Source organism: Psittacula echo, assembly GCF_963264785.1.
Source record: "Psittacula echo genome assembly, chromosome: 3".
In the NCBI taxonomy this organism is placed as follows: domain Eukaryota; kingdom Metazoa; phylum Chordata; class Aves; order Psittaciformes; family Psittacidae; genus Psittacula; species Psittacula echo.
Window position 1 is genome coordinate 37,847,750 of NC_137736.1, and position 14,045 is coordinate 37,861,794.

The window sequence follows — 14,045 nt, forward strand, 5'->3', positions numbered from 1 at the left end:
CCGGCCACCTTCCCCCCCCCAGGCCCGCCCGCCGCCTCAGGGGAGCTGCGCCGCGACGACCGCCCCGCGCGCGCCCCCAGCCGCCGGCGGCAGGGACAAACCCCGCCCCCACAGCTCCACCCCCCACACCTCCCCCCCTAAGGCTTTTCCGGAAAGGTTCTCTTTCCGGTCCGCTACAGCTGTTCGCTTCCGGTTCCGTGCCCCCAACATGGCGGCGGCCCCTGCGCTCAGCAGAGGGGTTTGAGTGTTGCGGTTCTCCTCCAGTGCCGCTGCTGCCCGCCCCAGTGCCGGGGCCCGCGCCCGCCCTTGCCACTGGCCGCCCCGCTCCCTCCGTCCGGGGTGAGTCGGGCTGCGGGCTGGTGCCTCTGGGAGCGCCGGCCGCGCTCCCCCCTCGGCCCCCCGAGCTGCCGAGCGGCTCCTGCCCGGGGTTGAGGCGCTGCCGCTGCCGCCATGGCGCCGGTGCAGCTGGAGAGCAACCAGCTGGTGCCGGCCGGCGGGGGCCCCGCATCAGCCCCGGCCCCGCCGGCCCCCGGGGCTGTGACAGCCGCCGCCAGTCCCGGCTACCGGCTCAGCACCCTCATCGACTTTCTGCTGCACCGGACCTACGCCGAGCTCACCGTCCTGGCTGACCTGTGAGTGCCCTAAACTACCTTGGCCGGCTCCCGCGCCTTTCCCTACCTAGCTGCTAGGGCTTACCGGTGCCACCTCCCAACATCCCAGGGGGTGGAAGGCCTCACAGGGGATCTGTCCCGGTGATGAGGAGTTGGTTGCTCCTTCCCCTTCTCCCACCCCGTGGAAATGCCGTGTTTGTGCAGGCTTGTATCTGTGTTGGGCCGTAGTCGGTGGCTTAGTGAAAGTTGCCGAGTGGGTTCTCGTAAAGAGGGAAAATTCTTCACTGTGAGGATGGTGAAGCACTGGAACAGGTTATGCAGGGAAGTGGTGCATGCCCCATCCCCTGGCAGCGTTCAAGGCCAGGTTGGACGGGACTTGGAGCAGCCTGGTCTAGTATGAGGTGTCCCTGCCCATGGCAGGGGGGTTGGCACTGGGGGATCTCTAAGGTTCTTTCCAACCCAGACTAAGAAAACGATGACAGGGAGTGGAAGGCAGCTTAATGCAGGTTGTCCTCGTAAAAGCTTAAGTTTGCCTCCAAGTTACTGTCAGAAAATCCAGCAGTGGTGTTTGTACTGATACCAGAACACACAAAACTGAAACAAGTGAAACTGATATTTTCAAATGCTGCAACTCCTTGAGTTACTTGTGTACTTTTTAAAATATCATCTGATTGTTTTGGGGAAATAAGTAAATTATTTACGTTTACTTTGTTATCTACTATGCTGATGTTGTTGTGTTTGAAGTGGCAAAACAAAGGAATGTGTTTGGGCCAAGAAAAGCTTTCCTGAAAGCATCTGTACTTTGAATAAACCTGTTTCCTTAGAGGTTCTTGTGGGGAACCTGTATGTTTTAAGAAGTGACATAGAGAACAAATAGAAAAAAATAGGTATAGTTCTTGTAAAATACCATATCTGGTAAGAAAGCAAACACAGTTTTGCTTGACTTGGGGTTGAGAGTGTTCAAGCTCTAGAAAGGATGAGGAGTTTTAGAATTTTAGAATTTTGCTTTGGAAGAACTTCTGAAATGCCGTTCAGGAAGCATCCTGTGTGCTTGTGATATGTGCAGACAGCAGTTGGTACTGTATGCATTCTTCTAGGAGTGTGTGCCTGTGATGTCTTCTACTCTTGTTTTAAGGTGTAGAGGAGGTCCTTTTGACTTCAGTACATAATTAAGGTACAAAATAAAATGGGTGGTGCGAACAACACATGAGGAATGCTTTGGGCACTTTGATTCACCAGGTAGTTTCTAAGCTATGTGATGTCCCCTCCAAAGGCAGAGTGAGCTAGATTTTTCCCATAAAGCATGAACTTGGCTAGTAGAAAGCCCAGCTGCAAAGTCTTCTCCTTCCCTCCAACAAAATGATTTCTTATTCTTTTACCAGCACCAGCTTAGTGCTATTTTAGTCCTAGAGTAAAAAAATAACTTTTTTAATGAGATGCCATTGATACGTGTGAAACGTTACAGAAATACAGTACCCTTTCTGCAGTAGTATCAGTCACACAGGTCATTGATATTTCTGAAGTATGGCATTTCTCCACTTCTAGATTGATTAAAAAGAGAAGAGAAACTCATTTCAGACAACTCAGGAAACAGCATATTTTGACACTTGCTGCAGATGTTCTGGGATTACTACCACAAATTAGTTAACTCTAGTCATGGATGCTTAGTGAAAGTCATCAGTTACGAAGCACAGGCAGTGATACTGTGATACAGTGATACACAGGCTCATTAGATTAGTACAACTCTTGTGATTTCAGCACACTTTATCAAGCTTTAAAATTAATTTGTCCAGTTCCAGCTTACCTGGCACACAGTAGTGGCAGGTGCCCTGTGGTACTTTTCTACACCTGACTTTATTTTTTCCCCCCCTTTAATGAGGCTGCTTTCTAGAGCTGCCAAGCTACTTCCTTTATCAAACATGTAATTTCACTGCATTTAGGAAACGTTTTCAATCATAGAAATTTTGACATGCTCTTTATAGGTATGTGGAATTTCTTCTTGTGCTTAGTTGAAGGGTACTAGCGAGATTTCTAGTAGTCTGAAATGTAATAAAAAATTTATAATACAGCTTTTTTTTTTTTTTTTTTTCCTTACAGATTACCAAGAAAGACTGACATGGAGAGGTGAGTTACAAAAAGACAATCTGTAATGCATGTTAAAATACAGAACTTTCAGGATATTAAGATTAATATAGAACTGTTTAAATACAATATTTTTCTCCTACTTTTAGACTTCATGCAAGAAAATAAGCCTTGTGTCTCTCGCTGTCACTACACAGGTTCAAGAGTTTTCTCGGCATCAATGCCAATATTAGTTTTTGTTGGATTATGGTTTTGTTGTTGTTTGGCTTTTTGTTTTTGTTGCACTCTTCAGTAAGATACTGTTGCTGTTATCAGTAGGTGAGCTCTGTTACAGGCATTTTTCTCTTAATGACTCTTGAAGCAATGAAGTGACAGTAAAGTTGATGTGAAAGGGAACTGAAGAACCTAAATAGATATTAGTTAGTGTGATAAAGAAACTTTTTGTTCGGAGGAAGCTGTTCAACCCTGAAAACAAGGTAAAAACCTCTCTTCTGCTTTTTTCCATGTTACCTAATCTTTCTTATCATGAGCACTGTTTTCTACTTCTGTGTGGTTTTGGAGTGTGAAGATTATTAGAGAACAAATGCAGGAGACCAAAATAGGCCTTTCGCTCACCCCCCAAGATGTAATATCCTGATTTACTTTTTTGTTTATTTGAATAAGTTTTATGGAGCTTGTCAGAAAATTGTTTCCTCTATTTATGTTGACATGCCGATTGACCTAGCTTTCTTCGGAGACGTACAGCAGCTGTGATGCTCTTGAGGAATGCTAATAAAGAATATAAAGAATTCTGTGTAGCATAATGATTATTAGTACAGTTATCTCAAATCTTCCAGAACTCTTATAACGTGTTGTGGAATTAATCCCATTTTCAGGGAATCATAACCTGGGATTTCTTGTGCCCCTTTTCTTTATGTATCATATTTTATAAAGAGAAACAATGTGTGTGTTGTTGTTTCTTTGTTTTTAATTATCACACTATTTGCTGAGGAAGTTACATTCAACTTGGGTCTAGAGCTCCCTTGTACTGGTGGGGAGGCTTCTCCCATCTGAATGTTTAGCATTTCTTGGTAAAGCTGGAGTCTACTTTGCGAGTCACACAGGTCTGGAGCAACAATGTATTACAGATAAAAGAAAACAAGACAGCCTTCAATAATTACAAAGAATGTTCTGCAGTTGAGGTTGTCTTGAAATTAAATATTCATATGCTTGTTAGCTCTGACTTGCAGTTCTTCTTGGGGAAGTGGCCTTCCAGCTCTTGGAGGAAATCTGAAAGGAATGTAGTTTAATTATCCAGATTATTCTGGTTTTCCTAGCTTTGAGAGCTGTAATGGCAGCAGTAGTTCAAGCTCTGTTTCTTCAGGCTAGCCTGGTGACATGGCATACATGCTTTGGTGAAGATATGATGGTATTATGCTCTAATAAAGTTCACATAAAATCTAAGTTCATTATTACAGTGCCTAGCTAAATGCTGTGGTGAGAAAAACTAACAGGAAATTATGCATCGTAGTATATTTTTGCTCTTCTTTCTAAAGGCTCATTTATTAGTTATCTGTGTTAGGAATAAATAACTCTTGCAACAAGAAGGAAGTGGTTGGATTAAAAAAACCCCATCAGTGCCATTGTGGAAAATCAATAATGCTGAATCCTGGGGTAAATCCAGGGGCTTTTTGATAATGAAGACCTCTTTCTGCTCTGTATTCTTTCTTTCCCTTTTTATTCTCCAATAAAATGTAATATGTGGGAAACTCATATAAATACAGTAATGGCTGTATAATATATATATGGTTGGACCTGATGATCTTAAAAGTCTTTTCTAATCTAGTTGATTCTATGATTCAGTTAAGATTTAACTGGAACTTGGATTATAATGACTTTTGCAAGGCCCCATCTTCTGTTGTGGGGAAATGTAAGGTAAAACTTTCCACCTGTGTTCCTGAATGAACAGTTCCTGATGAGAAGTATTTAAAAGAGAAGTGTTGTTAAAGTACTTCCAAGAACTATATAAACATACTGTTTTCCTAAAACCAGACAGTTTCCCTGTGGGTTTTGCAGTGGTTAGTTACTTCTCAAACTCACAGTAAGGACTTTATCATCTACACAAGATTAAAAAGAAAAAAAAGAATTCAGAGCTGTTGTAAAAACATGTTATTCATGACTTCAGTAACCATGCAATTACAGAGCCAATTTTTGTGAAACATTGAGTTCTGTTCTTTTCCAATGACAAGATGACTGTTATTTCACTCCTTCATAGACATGGATAATAATTTTGGTTCAAATAGTACTTTGGAGGTACCTAGTCCAACCCTCTGCTTAAAGTAAAAGACACTTTCAAAGTCAGGGTAGTATCCAGTTGAGTTTTAAATAATGTCAAGGATGGAAATCATGCAACCTTTCTAGCCAACCTGCTTGAGTCTTTTACTGCATCACTCTGTGTTTCTTTATTTTCCGCATGTCTAACTAGTTTATTACTGTCTTAGTTTGTGGCTGTTGTCACTCAGCTCTTTGCACTTTTGAGAAGAGTCTGGTTCTGTCTTCTTTATAATGCCCCTTTTGATATTTGAAGATGGTAGTAGCATCTCACAGTAGCCTTCTCAAGCAGAAGCAAACACAACTTCCTCAGCCCCATCTTGTATATCGTGTGTTCCAGCCCCTGACACACTTCTGTAGGGCAATATTTTCCTTGGCTAGGGAGTATAAAACCAGATATCGTGCTTCAGATGTAGTCTCACAAATGCTGACTCAAGGCAAATAATTGCCTTCCTTGACCTAGGCTGCACTGGTGCTAATGCAGCCTGTCATTGTTGCAAGGGCACATTGCTGATGCCTTTTCACCTATCCACGAGGACCCGCAGGTCCACTTCTGCAGAGCTGCTTTATTTGTTTCCAGATGCAGGACTTTACATGTGGTTTTGCTGAACATCATGAGGTTCCTGTCAGCCAGTTCCTCCAATCAGCTGAGGTCCTTCTGTTTGCTGCTACCTGCACACTTCCAAGGGGTGCATTCCTTCACATCATGCAGGTTGTTGATGGAGGTGTTAAATTGTATTGATCTCAGTACTGACCCTCAAGGAACACTGCTAGTAACCAGCATTAAAGAAACCCAAGTGGTAGCCGGTCACAGCCTTTCATTCATGGCAGTCCACCCAGTTTTTTACTTACCTTGCAGTCCACTTATCCATACCATAACTCACCAGCTTTGCTTGAAGGTCTGATGAAAAACTGGAAAAGTCAGTATAAATGTGCTTTCTGTTCTCCTTTTGATCATCCTGTTGAAGGCAATTGTGTTGATCAAGGATGGTTTGCCATTGGCAAATCTGTGCTGGCTGTTCCCAGGCTCCTTTAATGTCCATTATTTATGTGGACATAGCTTCTGGAAGGATTTATTCTATAAATTTTATTAACTGAACTTAGGCCAGCTGGCCCATAGGTCCCTAGATCCTTCTTGAAGGACATGATGTTTGCTTTGTTTGCATTTTTCCAGTCATCAAGACCTTAGATCACTGTTGCCTTTTCAAAATGATAGGGAGCAACTTTACAGTGCATGGGTCAGCTCCCTCAGTACCCTTGGATGCATTCCACCCAATCTAATGGCCTTTTGTATGTCAAGCTTGCTTAGGTGGTCCTTAATTTGTTACTCTTCTACTGTAGCTAATACTTCTCTCCCCTTGTTTCATCTTCCTTGAATAAAATCTTTTGTGCAGCCCAGCATAATGTCCTGTACCTGTCATGAAGGACAAAGGAAGGCAGTAAAATTGATTCTGCAAAGTAGAAGTAACAAGTCTTCTATAATTTCATACATGTGGTATTAACGGAACAGTTACTGAAATACTGTGTATAGTTTTATCAGTTGTTTTCATTATTAAATTGCTGTGCTTTTTTCTGTTGTGTTTTTTTTTGATGGGGGAGGAAGGAAGATATACTTTTGATTTCTGGTACAGAACATCAGTTTGAATTTTTCTTGCTATTGTGCTGTTTTTACCACATTGACTGACGTAACTCCTAGATTTTAGCAACTTCTGTATGGAGTTTGTCTAAGAAATTGCTGGCTTTCTTAAGTCTCACTGTAGAAATCTTTCAAATCCCATAAAGTCTTTCTGAATGTGTCGAAGTTCTCAGCATCTTGTTTTCATAGCTGGTCGAGCAGTATGTACATACAGTGGTGTGTCCACCACTTGAAAATTTAGTATCGGGCTGAATGCCATTTTAAAACTCACGCTGTAGAACACAGAGAAGTTAACGGCTTAATACCCAAGTTCTTGGATGATGTTTGTAATATGTAATGCATGAAACTGGACCAGATACCATCTGGTCATTATGCACAACATTAGTTGTGCTTCTGGCCTAAATATTCATATGCTACAAGCAGATTATGCTTTACTTACTACACAAAACAGTTAACTTCATTATACCAAAACTTCCAGCAGAAATGGGCTCTATCTATGTTATGAATATGTGTTTTCCAGATTCAGATCAGAAGGTGTGACTTCTGTTTGGTAGATGCCAATATCTGCTGCAGTGATTAGTATTCTTTTTGTCCACATTTTTGTTAGTCCAGAAAACCCCATCAGGAAAAAAGCTTTGGTTTTTGGGTTTTCTTCAGAGTAACTAGAAAACCATGGTGATATTACTGAATTGAACATATAGAAAGGGAGGAAAACTTCTGTAAACAGTAGATGAAATCGTATTTCAGAGTGTATGGTATTACAGATCTACATTGTAGATCTGCATGTCTTGTTTAATGCATCTACAATATAGATCTGTAATGAAGGGGGAAAATCTGGGTGTGCTTCCTTTATGTTCTCTTTTTTCCTTTGCTCCTTGCCTCACTTTGACTGCTTCATAAAAAGCAGGTGGGAGGAATATTGACTTTAAGTAATTCATTCTTATCCAAATTTCTTTGCAAGGTAAGAATTGAAAGAAAAATGGTGGAGGTTTTTTGTGGTCTTCCCTACCACCACCACACACACCACCACCCCCCACCCCATTTCCTGACAAAATGGTAGTATATTGTAGCATACTGCTTAAAGACATCCTAAAATTACTAGAGTGATATTTTGTACAGTATCTGATTTATTTCTGGGGTTTTTTTGTGTCATTGTAATGTTACTACCGGTTCCTTTAACCCTTAGGTATATTGCCTTGTCTGCTTTAAACTCAACCATAAGCCCTGGTGAAATCCTGTTTCCCCAGACTGTGTTGGTTGGTTAGAATCTATGTATGTTGTTAGCATTTAGATATTCAGAACACTGAGCTTTTTCCACGTTCTAATCAAACAAACCATATATTAGTGATGCCTTCATTAACACAATTGGAAGTTATCGTTACAGCTTTTTCTTTTATTGGCATAGTTTTATTGCAGCTTTTTGTATAAATTGAGCACTGATTTTACATATGCCTTTTTTTCCAGAAAAATAGAAATAGTGCAGTTTGCAAGTCGCACTCGTCAACTGTTTGTTCGTTTGTTAGCCTTGGTCAAATGGGCTAATAATGCTGGAAAGGTGGAAAAATGTGCGGTAAGTTTGCAACAGAGTTTGGTATGAAATAATCTGTAAGTCATATGGGATTTTGGTACACCCTAACTTCTGCTCACCATAGAAGTTAAAAAGGAAAAAAAGCCTATTTCATAGGCAAGCAAATATTAAATTATAACCAGTTTCTTCCTATTTAAAGCTGTATAATCTTTTTAACAGTTTGTGTTCCTAAAAACTCATGAGTGGCAAAAAGTTAAATGCTTGTCTAGACAGAGTTTCAAGAGTGCTTTGGGGTTAGGTAATAGCACAGGGAAGATGGTGATCAGTGTGTTAGTTCTTATTATCACTTTCATCCTGTTCTTGGTTAAATAAGAATAAAGTCCAGAATGCTGCAAAAAACAAGCCCCTAGTGCTTACAAATAAGTATGGTTGCATTCCAGTAGCAATCATGAGATGAAGAGCTGTGAGGCTTTACAGATCCTCCAGAGCATCAATAATGGCTTGCAGATTTAAAGTGTCCTTGCATATGAATGTAAGAAATGGCCAGAATGTTAATTCTGTATTTTAAAGATCAGATTACTTGAATTGGAAGTGACAGATAAAATCATCTTAGTTACGTGAACTAGATGAACTGAATATAAAGGGGCATTGATTTCTGCATTCTTTTTTGCCCACCTACTTTTTTTTTTTTTTCTTTTAATTTCTTTTCTTTTCTCTCCTTGCCCTTGATAGATGATATCAAGTTTTTTAGATCAGCAAGCTATTCTGTTTGTGGACACTGCTGATCGTCTGGCATCGCTAGCTAGAGATGCTTTGGTTCATGCTCGTCTACCTAGTTTTGCTATCCCGTATGCTATTGATGTTCTGACGACTGGATCATACCCACGTCTGCCTACCTGCATTAGGGTAAATAATGCTACCATACATTGGGGGTGGGGTGGGGAAATTCCCTGTATGGTATCAAATGCATGTTAAATTAATTATCTATGTGCAAACGGAACTGTAGTTTAATACAGGCCTAGTGCCAAGTCTCTGTAGAGACAGTTTTCTCATGCGGAGCACTTCCTATTTGAACAAGTTATGCTTTCCCAGTAAAACATTCTCTCCATTTAAATTAGTTCTGCTCTAGGATGAGTAGAGTAGCAACTTTTCTTCCTTAGTTCTTTAAATATTTGCACATGCTAAGCCACCATCCTAGAAAAATGAAGTGTGAAAAGGAGATACAGATATCTGTTGTTCTTAGAGATTTTGCCTGTATTTAGAGATGTACTGAAATACTTAAAAGTTCTCTTTAATGCTTCTCTCTTTTGTTACTGTTAAAATGCAGAATAACAAGATTTTGTGAAGTAATATACATAGTTATGCCTGTGACTTAGATCTATAGCTACAGATAAGGATTGACTTTCAAATCTCAGTATTTAAAAAGAAGTTTAGCCTGATGTAAGGCCCTGAATTTATTTAATTGACCCAAGTTGATCAATTTTATTCAGTGGTCAGTCTCAGGTAAAATGTAATCAACTAGAAAACAAATCTGAGTGTAAGATACAAAACATCACTCTGTGTATAATGGCCTGTAGTATTTATATTTTCAGACTTCTAGTCCGGTTAGTTTTCACCATTGCTATTGTTCATGTATTACCTGTGTTTGAGATATGCAGACTTATTTGTGTTTATTTTAACAGGACAAAATAATCCCTCCTGACCCGATAACAAAGAGTGAGAAACAAACCACACTTCATCAGCTAAACCAGATACTTCGACATCGACTAGTGACTACAGATCTCCCTCCACAGCTGGCAAATCTTACAGTTGGTAAGAACTGGAATTACTTTTTGAAGAACACATTATTGCAGGCTAATTTAAAATTGTTACTTTAGTGATAAAACAAATATAGCTTCACTGAGACCATTAGGCATGCTCATCTATTAAGGCTTCAAGCCTGTTTCTATATGACATCAAAATATGTTTTCCTCTTTTGAAAAATGAGAGCACTGATAATACTGCTGAAATACTATTTACTTTCAGGAAGAAATCCTGTGCAGGTAATGGAAAAAGGTTGTAGACATGGTCTTGCTCTTTCAGCAGATGTGTTATGGAAGAGTCTTAGGCCTAACAATGTAACTGCTTTATCTTATTTTAAAATGCAGTTTAATTAAACTGTTAAGTCTTTATTTGAACTTTATCTTAAACAAGTCATTCTAATGTTGCTTTTTAAATCTGTTTCAGTATTCATCTTCATGCATAGAATTGTTGGTATTTATGCATGCCTTTTGTTCTGTGCCTCCCTGCAGTGCCACATCTCTTAATCTGTTTTCAGATCCCTATTTTCATTTAGCCCAAGTAGTGGTAGACATTAAGATGATCAGTTTTACAGGATGAATGGCTATGAACTGGACTAGGTTATTGCAGAGTCACAGAGAACAGGGCAGGAATGGACCTAGTCCATTGAACTAAGAAAAGATTAGCCATGTGTAAACCGTATCTCACAGACTTAAATTGATGAGTATAATTTTCACTGGTCCCTATGTGAATGTTTGTAGTACCAGCATTAGAGCCATTTTTGTCTAACAAAACCGTAAACGGATATATGTCTGAGCTCTTCAGATTTTTCAGTTGACTAAGTATTTCAGTGGCTATTAGTTTTTGGTTTGGGCTTTGATTTGTTTTAAAAGCATGCCTGGGATGCTTTTGAAAATGAAACTCTGAGTTAAATGGTTAAAATTTCTATAGGAATATTTCTATATGTTTATAATTGCAGATGTATATGGCATGTTTTGTTAAGTGACTGAGAAGAAGCCTGGCCCATAGGTTATAATAAGGACTTGTACTAAATAGTTTGCTCTGCCACTCATTCTCTTTATGACCTTGCTTATGTAAACTGGACAGTCTTTGTTCCCAGCTCTTGAAACTGATAGCACTGTCCACAAAGGTGTGAGGATGTATATATTGATTAGATAGCGTACATAATCGTTGCTTGTGTGCACATATATATGAATTATGCAAAATATTACCTTCCTCACATGAAAATTGAGTTATAATATTGTAATGTTAAATAAAATGGTTTGCAATGAGATATGCTTCCAGGGCTAGATTTCAGCCTAGGCTGAGATCAGGTTCTGAACCTCTTTTGAATAGTGCTTAATATATTCATTATTGATGTAGCAAAGAATTGGAAAAATTAAGCCAGACATTTTATTTGTGTAACTTGTCAGGCTGGTACTCAGCTCAGTGTTACTCTGTCTTAGGTGTTAACAAGTCACAGGTGTTAACAAGTTATTGTGACTAAAGTACTGCTGTTCAGGGCAGTTTGGTACATGTGTCCATGCTGCTTATTGACACTGGTTCTGATGCAGAAGCAACTGTGAAATCTTCAGAGCTGCACAGAAACAGGTGCAACAAAGCAGAAACCATAGGGCAGTAATCCATTGTGAGTGCCAGAAACTACCACACTGATGTTTTGAGGCATCTCAAGGCTAGGTTGGACAGGGCTTTGAGTAACCTGGGCTAGTGGAAGGTGTTCCTGCCCATGGCAAGGGGTTGGAACTAGGTGAGCTTTAAAGTCCCTTCCAACCCAAACCATTCTATGATTCTGTGATCTTAAGAGACTGAGTGAAATAAAGTATTATTTTCTTCCTTAGCCAATGGCCGTGTGAAGTTCCGAGTTGAGGGTGAGTTTGAGGCCACCTTGACAGTGATGGGTGATGACCCTGACATCCCCTGGCGCCTTCTCAAACTGGAAATCTTGGTTGAAGACAAAGAAACTGGTGGTAAAAAAAAGAAATCAATTGTTAACACTTCCTTTTCAACATGATGTTCATCTCTGATGTTGTATAAGTCTTGCTTATACTGGGTCTTTTGCATATCACAACTTAGATAATGAGGCTGTGTACACTATTCTTGTTTTAACCTTGCTCTATATGCTTTTAATACCTTAACAATGGTAGACTGTGTCAGTGTTGTAGTCTGAAATTTCTAGAGTAAACCAAGGATTTTGTTATTTTATTAGAAATTCTGGTATGGAAATTGTTGGGGTTTTTTTCTTTTTAATTTATTAATTTAATTATTTAAAAGCCTAGTTTCCTGATGTCTAATGGGATTACTTTTTTTTTTTTTTTAAATTCATGAAAGATGGTCGAGCCTTGGTTCACAGCATGCAGATCAACTTCATCCATCAGTTGGTCCAGTCAAGGCTGTTTGCTGATGAAAAGCCACTTCAGGACATGTACAACTGTCTGCGTATCCTTCTGAAAGTTGCTTCTGAATAAGCTTTTTAACGTAGCCTTGCTCTTCCTAATAGCTGGAAGTCAAGTGTCCTGGGTTCAGCAGTAGCAGTCACTTTTTCTCCTTCTTAGTAGCTGGTGCAGAGCTGTTTTTGACTTTCGGCCTGGGAACAGTGCTGATAACACCAATGTTTTTAGTTACTGCTCAAATGTTTAGTCTGACCAAGAACTTTCTGAGTCTCATGCTCTGCCAGGGAGCAGGGAAAGCCGGGAAGAAGCAGAGACAGGACACTTGACCCAAACTAGCCAAAGAGGTATTCCATACCACAGCACGTCATGGCTGGGATGTAACTGGGAGTTACTTGGAAGGGCTGGCTCACTGCTCAGTCAGGCTGGTTTTCGACGCTGGCATTGTATTCTCTTCCCTTGTTATTTCCTTTATCATTGTTATTATTGGTAGTAGTAGTAGTGGTTTGTGTTATACCTTAGTTACTGGGCTGTTCTTATCTCAGCCCATGGGACTTACATTCTTTCCATTCTCCCTCTGGGAGCGGGGGAAGAAAGGGCTGGGGGGAGTGGACTGCATGGCTAATTTGACGACAGGGTTTAAACCGTGACATCAAGAAAGATGGATTCCCTATTAAGCTAGGGGGAAACGTCTAGATGTGGAGTAAAAATGATAGCCTTGGAAACAGTTATGCTCAGGTGCCAGCATGTAAAATTTGATTTCACACACTTAAATCAACAAAGGTAGAGGTTCGGTACTCAGGACAGCAGGTTGTGGTAAGTCAGTCTAGCAGCAGCTGGCTGCATGTGCTTATTTCAGAGATAGAGTACAGTACTGACTTGGAGGGCATGGGAGCTGGCAATTCTTGCTGCCAAGAACTGCACTGAGGTGATGATGATATGCTAACTGTATTGCACCTGTGTGAAAAATAAGATGAGATGCAGCATGTGCAGAAAGTTATCTGCTACGTGCAAAGGGCATATTTTTTGGCAATGAGAAACAGTTTTCAGTGAAACAGTTTCTGCAAAACCAAAACAGAATCATGTTACTCTAGGGTGACCATGGGAGATGGGTTTAGTGGTAACTATAGGGTGAATTGAATTTCTTTGTTAGTAATCTTCTTTTCCCTAAAAGATTATCAGAGCTAAAATCTATGAAACAAAACTATTGTGACACCCTTGTCTAACACCTTGCCCTAGATAAGAGATTGGATGTTTACACGTCTTTATCTCTGGATTAGTATCTCTGGATAAGTACTTTAGTGTGTTTTCAGACAGCATCCGGTCTGACTTTTATGGAATGGCTAGGGTTGGAAAGGACCTAAAGATGGTCTAGTTCCAAGCCCCCAGCCGTGGGCAGGGACACCTCACACTAGACTGTGTCACCTGAGGCCCTGTCCAGCCTGGCGTTGAATACTGCCAGGGATGGAGCGTTCTCCACTTTTTTGGGCAACCTGTTCCAGTGCCTCACCACCCTCACAGTAACGAACTTCTTCCTTATATCTAACCTGAACTTCCCCTGTTTAGGTTTCAATGCATTCGTCTTTGTCCTATCGCTGCAGTCCCTAATGAAGAGTCCTTCTCCAGTGTCCTTGTAGGCCCCCTTCAGATATTGGAAGGCTGCTATGAGCTCTCCATACAGCATTCTCTAG

General features: G+C 40.5%; 1 protein-coding gene across 5 annotated transcripts in view; it reads left to right on the forward strand.

Annotated features, from left to right (window-relative positions):
* The first annotated feature begins 207 nt into the window (after window positions 1–207).
* The window catches only part of MED14 (mediator complex subunit 14), a 38,896-nt gene continuing 25,058 nt past the window's right edge, over window positions 208–14,045 (forward strand). For all 5 annotated transcript variants that reach the window (XM_080613009.1, XM_080613010.1, XM_080613011.1 and 2 more), the window contains exons 1-7: window positions 208–632; window positions 2,709–2,735; window positions 8,104–8,209; window positions 8,900–9,073; window positions 9,850–9,979; window positions 11,806–11,934; window positions 12,296–12,403. In XM_080613009.1, the coding sequence (XP_080469135.1) occupies window positions 451–632; window positions 2,709–2,735; window positions 8,104–8,209; window positions 8,900–9,073; window positions 9,850–9,979; window positions 11,806–11,934; window positions 12,296–12,403 (856 nt within the window). In that variant the 5' untranslated portion in view covers window positions 208–450. The remainder of the gene's footprint in view (window positions 633–2,708; window positions 2,736–8,103; window positions 8,210–8,899; window positions 9,074–9,849; window positions 9,980–11,805; window positions 11,935–12,295; window positions 12,404–14,045) is intronic.